Raw genomic sequence first — 9,827 nt, forward strand, 5'->3', positions numbered from 1 at the left:
TCTTTTTGACGACTGACTGCGTGAGTCAGTTAAAACTGTTGGGCTATAATCAATACCATAACTTTTAGCCTTGTTCGTACTTTCAGTAGGCTATTCAACCAGTTTACTTGGCTCAGTTTGTTCTTGTGCCATAACTGATTTGACAAAGTTAATGTATTTCCCTTTATCTATATTCAGTTTTGGTCGAGTATCATTGGAAGGCATTTCATCTTGGTTACTGAATCCTAAACCAGTTTTATCAGTAACTGATTTCTGTGAGTTCTGTATATCAATAACTGCAGCAGATGATTTGTTCAAGGCCTGAATAAGCTCAGTTTGCTTTGAATTTTCAAGCATCAACTTCTGAATCATTGATCGATTCCTGCTTCTTTCAGCATTGGAATTTCCCCTTTTAGACTCAACACATCAAATGATTCATCAGTTTTAGTTTTATTGTCTATGGGATCATTTTTCTTTGCTCTGGCCTTTTCAAAAGATAAGGCAAGCTTGTGATACTCACTAACCATGTCATAAAGAGTTGAAATGAGTTCTTTTCTAGTGAAATCAGTTGAGCTAAAGTAAAATACCTGTTGACTGCTTGACTCCACTACTATATCACCATCCATTAGACACTTCACTTTCTCTTCACCATCACTGGAACTGCATGGGGTTTCTGACTCTGACTCTTCGCTGTCAGTTTCTGCCCATTTTGATTTACTCTCTTCAGCTAAGAGTACCTCATGCTTCTTCCTGAAAGACTTCTTATCATCCTTGGGTCTCCTCTTTTGCTCATATGACTTCTTCTTTCTTTCAGTCGAGCCTTGACTGTTCTTCTTAGGTTTGGGACAGTCAGCAATGAAGTGACTGGGTTTACCACAGTTGTAGCAAGCGTTTGATTCCTCTTTAGAATTGTTTCTCTGATAATGCTTCTGGAAGTTCCCTTGATTTTTCCTCATAAATCTTCTGAATTTTTTGATGAACAATGACATGGAATCATTGCTTAGTTGATCAGCAACCTTCTCGACTGAACTAGTTGGTTTTGTTCTTACAGCAGCTAAGGCAGTAGTGGCTGCTGGAGTAGAGGGTTCTCTTTCTCGAGTTTGCAGCTCAAACTCATAGGTCTTCAGATCAGCAAATAGGTCATGAAGCTCAACCTTGTTTAGATCCTTGGATTCCCTCATTTCCATGGTCTTAACGTCCCACTCCTTGGGAAGACCTCTGATCACTTTAAATGCAACTTCTTTGTTAGTATACACTTTTCCAAGTGCATTTAGTTCATTGATGATACATCTGACTCTTTCATCATACTCATGCATCGATTCTACAGTCCTCATCTTGATATTATCGAAGTTCTGAACAACAACAGAAAGTTTATTCTCTTTGGTTTGTTCATTTCCTTCACAAAGCTGGAACAGCTTTTCCAAAATTTCTTTATCTGTCTTACACATTTTGATCTTGCTGAAAGTTATTTTATCCAGCGTTTTGTACATTATATCTTTTTCCACATTATCCAGATTTGCTTTTCTTTTGTCCTCAGCAGTCCACTCATCTCTGGGCTTTTCAATTCTATGAGGTGCCCCATCTGTGATTGCAACTGCTGTGTTGGCTTTCAGAATTTTCATTGGTCCGTCAGTGATGACGTACCACATATCATCGTCTTTTGCAGCTAAGTGAGCCTGCATCCTGATTTTCCAATCATCGAAGTCTTCTTTGGAAAACATTGGGATCTTGTTGAAGGAAGACATAGTGAATAGTTTGAGTAGAAATATTCTTAGACAAGATACAACCGCTCTGATACCACTTGAAAGGATCGGTTAGTAGGTGATAAGTGTTTAGAAGGGGTGGTAGAATAAACACTCACTGATTATGTATTCTTTTCGAATAATGGTTTCAGTTTAGTGACAAACTGACACTCGGTATCTCGTCAGTCTATAACAATCAGTTTAGCTGAAAAACAGTTGCCGAAGTAAACTGACTGAAAGATAGAATAACTGAAAGTAACTGAAGTAAAGTGCACACGATTTGTTTCCGGATGTTCGGAGAATAGAATAACTCCTACGTCACCCCTTCTATCACGAAGATATGATTATCACTAAAAGACTTTGATCAAATACAAATGTTGTACTGATCCACTTCAGTTTGGACTTAAACACTGCCAAACTGAAACTCTTATTTCACACAAGATTTTACAGTGCGTGACTGAATATAAAGCAACTGAATATAAATATAACAAAGATTTCAAAGTGCTAACAAGCTCGTAAAGATAGCCTTGATTGCTACTGATAAATCTGATAAGAGTGAGCTCTTGATATTCAAATACGAGTGGTGATTAGCTGAGTAACAGCAAGATTGAACAGAATAGTAGTTCGCGTGGGTATTTTTCTCTGCTGTCTTCATCACCTATTTATAGGCTTCCCTCTCAACGGTAATATTAAATATCATTTGAATCTTTATATCCGTTGATTGACATGTCGATATTCTCTGACATTCGTACATTGCAAACTCTGAAATGCGGCGTCCCACTACTAGTTGCAGTCTGTTGTACTATTTGTCGGTTGTCGTTCTCAACTGATGACGTGTTCAACTGGGAGATCAACTGAAAGATACTTTGCTGGAAAACTCATAACTGATTGTTTTCAACTGATCAGTTCCCAGCTGATCAGTCAGTTAGATTTTGCTTCAACTGATGACGTGGATAATATTTAGCTGGTACGCATTAATCTTCAGCTAACAGTTGTAATATTTGAGTTAGTTAAGCTCGTTGCCTTTGATCAGTTATTCAAATACGTTTCGAAGCTTAGTTTGTGAATTTTAGTTTCCAACAATATATATATATATATATATATCTTACAATTAATCCAATTCAAACATTCATTTAAAATGCAGATAATTTTCTGTGTTTTGACTTATATTGAGTGTGTTTGGTTGAATAAGTCAATGAGTTAAAAGCATTTATTTTGTAAAAGAAGCTTCTTATAAAAAAATAAAAATTGTTTTAAAGAAACACCTAAAAAATTATTTTTTAAAATGCCAATTTTTTTACGTCTTTTTAAATGTTTTTTTTTAAAAAAAACTAATGCTTCTTGGGTATCTAAATTGGTCCATAAATTCTAGTTTCCCAACCCAATAAAAGCTGGTGAGCTAGGCCCGGCCCAATATAAAACGTGAATAAAAAAAGGCGAGACTTGTCAAGCTGGGTAGAAATGGACTACTTCACTCCCGCAACAACGCTAAAACCTTGTACTCCATTGCTACTGAAAAATTCAGCACCCAAAATCCCTCTCGCCCCCAAAACCATTCCTATATCCATTATCAGCAAAAAAAATTCAAGAAGTGATCAAATATATGAAAATTGGGCAAATTTGAGCAGGCCCACCTATGTGTCCAGAAAAGAGACTGAATTTGAAACAGGAGAAGTGTACCATTCTACAGAAGAATACGAAGGGCAGGCACTAAAATTTGTGGAAGATGGGGGGCCGCCGGGGAACCGGCAGCGAGAGCGTAGGCGGTATCGGAAGAAGTATCCCGGTGAAGTGAAGGGTATTACTGAAGAGATGAGGTTTGTGACAATGAAACTGAGAACCGATGGAAAAAGGAATAGTAAAGATAATTCTGCTGGGAGTGATGCGGAAGAATTGGGAATTGAGGGGAAACAGGACGAGGGTTTGGAAAATAATGGTAAGTCGTGGGAGCCTAGCATGGAGGGGTTCTTGAAGTATTTGGTGGACAGTAAGCTTGTTTTTTATACAATTGAGCACATTGTTGATGAGTCCAGTGATGTTTCCTGTAAGCTCCTCTTTTTTCCCAATTTTTTAAGTTTAATTTTATTTTTATCTTTGTATTGTGTGTATTATTTTCTCACTTTCATCTATTTACGTTTCATTTACTTCTTTCTGTATTGATTATCATGTCTTTCATTTTCTAATCCTCCCTTTTTGTCTGTTTTATCTGATATGATAGCTACTTGTTTGTGTTTTTGTTTTTTTTAAAAAAAAACTTTTGCTTAGTTTTGGTTTTCTGCTGTTTTTCATTTTCGAAAATTTAATTATCGGCCTGTTGCTGTTGGAATATGAATAATGGAAAGTTTTATTCATCTTCCATGGTGTAAAAAACCAATTGCTATCTGTTCTCATGAGGCTTTGATCTTTTGATGTGGCAGCAGTAATCTGTATTATAGTTCTGTGAAATTTCTTGGCCTTCCTCAATGCAGATGTTTATTTTCGAAAGACTGGATTAGAGAGGTCCCATGGGCTTTCCAAGGATTTAGAGTGGTTGAGATTGCAGGGAAATGTAATTCCACAACCTAGCTATCCTGGGACTATGTATGCTCAATATTTGAAAGAACTTTCCGAGAAGAGTCGCCCACTGTTTCTTTCACATTTCTACAATATTTATTTCTCTCACATAGCTGGTGGGCAAGTGATAGCGAAACAGGTACTACTTGGTTCTCAATGATTTGCTCGTTTATAGCTTATGGTGTTCTTATGCTGATGGTGCATTATATTAGCAAATGAGTTATTTTATTGTTTTGAATAGCATGGTTTTGGCTCTAATTCTCCTTCTCCAATACCCATGACATATTCTGAAACTCCAATCTTGCTTTCTGGACCAAAATTGCTCAAAACCAGTGGCAGAAGCAGATGAAGATTTGGGGTGGGGGTGATGGGGGGGGGGGGGGGGTTGGGTTTGGGGTTGTGGCAGGGGAGCAGAAATTTTGGAGGTGTGAATCTGATTTTTGACTAGATGCGCACAAAAATTGTTGGATTATATTTGATGTGATTCGGAATGACAATAATAGTTTGGAAAAAGAATCGGTTTGAACTTGATTCAAGAGTTAGATTCTTTGTCCTTGGGACAAAATTGACGTAGATTTCGTTTGATTAATCCGGTTTGATTTTCACAAAATGGAATCCACTTAAATTATCAGTTAAAGTTGGGTCGAACCAAATTTTTCTGATACCAATTTCCTATAGAAATAGTGACATACATATATGTACGAAAATATAACACAGATATGAGTGTCACCCCTGCGGCCACCTCACTGTCTCCTTCTACCAGTGCTCAAAACTTCCAAAGGTTTACCCGTTGAGACATCAGAATGCATGGTATAATTATGATAATGTGTACGTTACAAGCTATGAGTGGATGTCTGGAATTCTCTAGCCTCGACGTGTTCACTAGGCTTGAATCAAAACTCAAAGCTACCATGGATTAAATAGACCAGTTTCAAAATGTTCAAAACTTGTGTCAGCATCATGTTTTGCACACATTCCCCATTTGCACGCGTAGTTATATCGAATTCCATACTTTAAAAGCTTAAATTTCTACAACTAGGTCTCCGAGAGGCTCTTAGAAGGAAGAGAGCTTGAGTTCTACAGATGGGAGGGGGATGCGGAAGAGTTATTGAGGGGTGTTCGTGAGAAACTCAATGCTCTAGGAGAGGTAAAGTACCTATCTATGCTCTTATTCTTGATTGTCGTTAACAGACACTTGGCTTAAAATTTTAGTTTTTAACTTGGTCTTTGCAGCACTGGTCTAGGGATGAGAAAAACAAATGCCTGAGGGAAGCAACCAAAACTTTTCGTTTCCTGGGGCAGATAGTACGGTTGATCATTTTGTAAACCAAGCGTTTCTTTTGGGTAACCCAATTATCCGTGCATCGTTTGGCGAAAAGTGTATGCAATATGTATGAATCTCTCTTCAGATTTCTACCTGAAATTAAAATTTCAATGAAGCTCTATGTGCCAAATGAAATTGTTTTATTCATTGAGGAATACTTATCTGTGCACTCTCTTCACTTTCTTGTATTATTGTATTTGAAAGGGGAGGTCCACTTATTCTGTGATCCTGGGAAAATTGCGATTTTAATCCAGTAAACTGGACTGTTTTTTGTTTTAATCATATAGCTTGTCGATATTTGGTTTTCGTCCATTAACTTAGATTGTTTATAAGTTTCATTACTTTTTCACCCGAAACTATTAACTACTTCTATTAAATATTACTTATTTGAAACCAATATGTTTCTACACGACTCTAAAACTTATACTATACACATTAAAATATATCTAAGTAATTGGATGTGGTTTTATTTAATTTTTTCCTTTTTGTTTTTGTTTAGGTTGATGTGTGTAATATGAGTTTATTCTCGCAAAATGAGTTACGTAAAAAGTAATTGATATTAGATAAAAAAAGTTGCGAAGGAGTTAATGACTTTTGGTAAAAAAAAATGAGCCCCAAAAAAATCCACCAAAAAAAAAATAATGGATGAAATTCAAATTTTGACAAGTTATATGATTAAAATTTAAAAAAATTAAGTTACCAGATTAAATTTGCAATTTTTTCCTGTGAACGTGTACAAGTATGCATCTAAGGCGTATTTTTGAGTAATTTATATTGAAATCATTTTTTAAATTAATTATATTGTACGTTCACTACTCGTTTTGCTTTAAAAATACTATAAATTTTTTTTTAAAACCTCCCATAAATCGGCCGATACATACATATATATATAAAATATTTTTGACATCATTTTAAAAATAAAACAACCAATTAATATTTTAAAATAAAATGAAATAGTTTAAGAACATAAAATTGTCAATCGTTTGCATATCCTAACTTAACAAAATTGCTAAAACTAACAACATCTCAAAAACCACTCAAAATCATAATAAAAGTCGTAAAATATCTGTAACATAATCATAAAATCATAAATCATAAACTAGCGCTGAAATCTAGCGCTGGTCCTCGGGTTTTGTGCACCTTCAGTCAAGTCAGATCAACCATCAAGACTTCCAATATCATTATTATCAAACTTACCTGCATCAATCACACCTAGTGAGTCTAAAGATTCAGAAAAGCATAATCTTTATAACAAGTAATACATATACAGATCACATGCAACAGTGAAAATACTTTTACGTAAAATACCATTTTCGTGAAGATGCATAAACTTTAAACATAATTATTTTCATAAATATTTTCATATCATCATACACATATTCATATTCATCATAAACATATTCGTATTCATCATATTCATATTAAACATGTTTATATTCATTTTCGTTGAATTCATATCGTTAATTGTGACTTCGTATTCATATTTGTATCAGACGATGAATCCATCTACATGTAACCACAATATTGGGTGACAGGGACATCACGACACTCTTACTCGTCAACTGAGCCTTGGCCTTCGTATTAACATATCATCGTATCATCGTATTAGTTATAATTACTTCAGCTCCTTCAACATTTCATATTCTCATCACTTAATAAAAATAAAACATGCATACAACGTTTTTCTTTTAAACCAAGCATGCAAATTGTCTTTCAACGTTATCGTTCATCATAAAATTCCATAAACATGCAAAATAATCATATTAACATATAAAACAGCATTCAGGACACTGCCATCACATTTACTAGTTTTCGAGTGTAAAAGTACCGTTTTACCCCTAGACGTAAAATTTCACGTTTTTGACATTTTCTTAATTCCGTTGACTCTAGACCATCCCAAATAATTATTTAAACTTATATTAACTTTCTCGTATTTTTATTTAGCTTAAATCGATGACTTTTAATTTATTCTTTAATTATAACATATTAATTCGTTTTAATCCCAAATTAAATAAAACTTTAATATAAAATTCCCAAATTTAAAACTTAGACTTTTTATATTAATTTAGCCATCGTGAATCGTGACTCGACCCCTATGAGCCACGTTTCAAATATAAAGAAAGAAAACCCTAAATCTCGAGCCAACTAACCAACCACGAGCCATATTTACGTTTTTATCGAGCCACATTCGAGTCAGCCTGAGCCAACTTCGAACTGCCCTCCCCTGGACCCTCATGAACCCTTATCATCCCTAGGATTTGACCGCAAGCTCAAAACCGAAGCCTATACATCAGACATGCCATGGCCGAGAACCTACATGCACTAGGACTCTTCGATACGCGCCTAGGACTTTAGCCACTGGACCAGCCCCTGAACCAGACCTTTGTTGTGGGGACCCGAATGATAATTCAGTTCTTAATCATCTTTGGGAATAAATGGATCAATTAAATAAACTGGGTCTAAATTATTTTTTTAAGATACATAAGTGCGGAACATAAGACAATCGATCTTATATACATGTCAAAAGTAAAAGTACAAGTCTTGTACAAAATATATTTATCTCAAACTAAGGTTCAACAACTACATATCTAGTGCTGAAACCAACTCCACTTCTGGGTCCGGATCTCCACGCTAATCTCGATCTATTATCCTCTTCTCGACCCTGATCTTGTCCCACCTGTTGTCATGCACACATACAAACACAACAACAGCCGGATAACTCCGGTGAGAATATGATTCCCAATATAAATCAAGTGTACATGCATTTCTATAAAAACATATTAGAAAGCATAAACAGTTGTCAAATAACATGTATCACAATATGTGAAACATATATAAATCAAGATAAAATGTAAATCAAACTCGATAATTCTTAGTCTTTGGCTCGACTCGCCTCTAGTCTAGGGATCCCGATTCCAGGAAGTTGGCTCGTTATATCGAATCTCTGCAACAGAAGTCGATCTACTCCTAAGCACATTGATATAAGCCAAACATCGAATATCTGCAATAAGAGTGGATCTACTCCTAAACACATCGATGGAAACCAAACATCCAGTGTCTTGACACCTCTGCCCATGACTCTTTCTTGATATCTATCTTCTATTCTCTGCTTTTCTATAAATCCATAGAATAAGCATACACAATCAAGTAATACAAATGTATTAAAACAATAAAAAACAAGTATGTGGTTTTGGGAAACTCAAGTCAAATCTAACTCGAGTCGTATCTCCCGATTAACATTGATTTATACCTTTCTATCGTAGTACAAACGCTTGACAACTCTGATATTTCTTCTACTGATTCTGATTTCAATCTGGAATAATAATTCAAGAAGCAAAATATCATAATACAACTCGAAGCAACTCTGGTAGAATCAATCTCAATCTAATTCCGTTTCAACAGCATAACAGCCCATTCTCAATATACTCAGATAATACAATATCAACAGATATCACTCTCAACAACTCATAATCAATCGATAACACAATCTGATACCAAATCTGTATAATCTCAATCAAATTAAATATGAAAAATCATAACAATTCCATACGGTATCCGTTCTTCAATCCGGTTTCGATTATACAATTACTATAATCTCAAGGACACCATATATCAATCATATCTGATTCCTTCAATATCATATTTTCGAATCATAACAAAACATAAGAAAACATACGTCCTTGTGAAGTCTTTGTCGAGAGGAGTTCAGTACTAAATTCAGATTGAAAATCGAACGGGCGAATTTTGAAAAATCACAATTCTAACTTCAAGAACTTGATAATTCTCCAGAAGCTTTCCTCGGTCTTCTTTTTGCTGGAATCTCAAGAAATGAGAGGATTTACATATTAAATATGCATGTCCAAGCCATGTGGCTAACTCCTTGTACTGCACGTCTCACGCATATGCGCGACCATCTTCGGCGCATATGCACGAGACCTACTGTCTCGTCGCACAAGAATTTCTCTGCTCGCGCATATGCGTGCCCGGCCGGTCCCCGCGCATATGTGTGAGACCTATTGTCTAGGCATGTAGAAGTTTTTCATGCTCGCGCATATGCGCGAGGTTCTCTGCCCTACTCGCGCATATGTGCGTCTCGTCTCGCGCATATGCGCGAGGGGTTCTGTCCTCGCACATCATAATACACATGCTAACTCAAATCATGTCTCGGAGTGGTTCTTCTATAATCACATCAATTCATAATCAATAATCTCGGATTAACAAATAAAAAT

The 9,827-nt window shown here is 35.7% G+C and overlaps 1 protein-coding gene across 1 annotated transcript; it reads left to right on the plus strand.

Moving 5' to 3' along the window:
• The first annotated feature begins 3,156 nt into the window (after nt 1–3,156).
• On the plus strand, nt 3,157–5,745 carry LOC140827256 (probable inactive heme oxygenase 2, chloroplastic). Its single transcript, XM_073189892.1, has 4 exons — nt 3,157–3,765; nt 4,190–4,413; nt 5,314–5,421; nt 5,508–5,745. Exons 1-4 carry the CDS (start codon nt 3,183–3,185, stop codon nt 5,598–5,600), a joined length of 1,008 nt encoding a protein of 335 aa, XP_073045993.1. The 5' UTR covers nt 3,157–3,182; the 3' UTR covers nt 5,601–5,745.
• Nucleotides 5,746–9,827: the final 4,082 nt, after the last annotated feature.

This window comes from Primulina eburnea, chromosome 3, assembly GCF_022965805.1.
Source record: "Primulina eburnea isolate SZY01 chromosome 3, ASM2296580v1, whole genome shotgun sequence".
NCBI lineage: Eukaryota > Viridiplantae > Streptophyta > Magnoliopsida > Lamiales > Gesneriaceae > Primulina > Primulina eburnea.

Coding starts and splice junctions, on each gene's coding strand:
- LOC140827256 (XM_073189892.1), top strand. CDS start 3,183: ATGGACTACTTCACTCCCGCAACAACGCTAAAACCTTGTACTCCATTG. Junction 3,766..4,189: donor TGAGTCCAGTGATGTTTCCT/GTAAGCTCCTCT, acceptor TCCTCAATGCAG/ATGTTTATTTTCGAAAGACT. Junction 5,422..5,507: donor AACTCAATGCTCTAGGAGAG/GTAAAGTACCTA, acceptor TGGTCTTTGCAG/CACTGGTCTAGGGATGAGAA.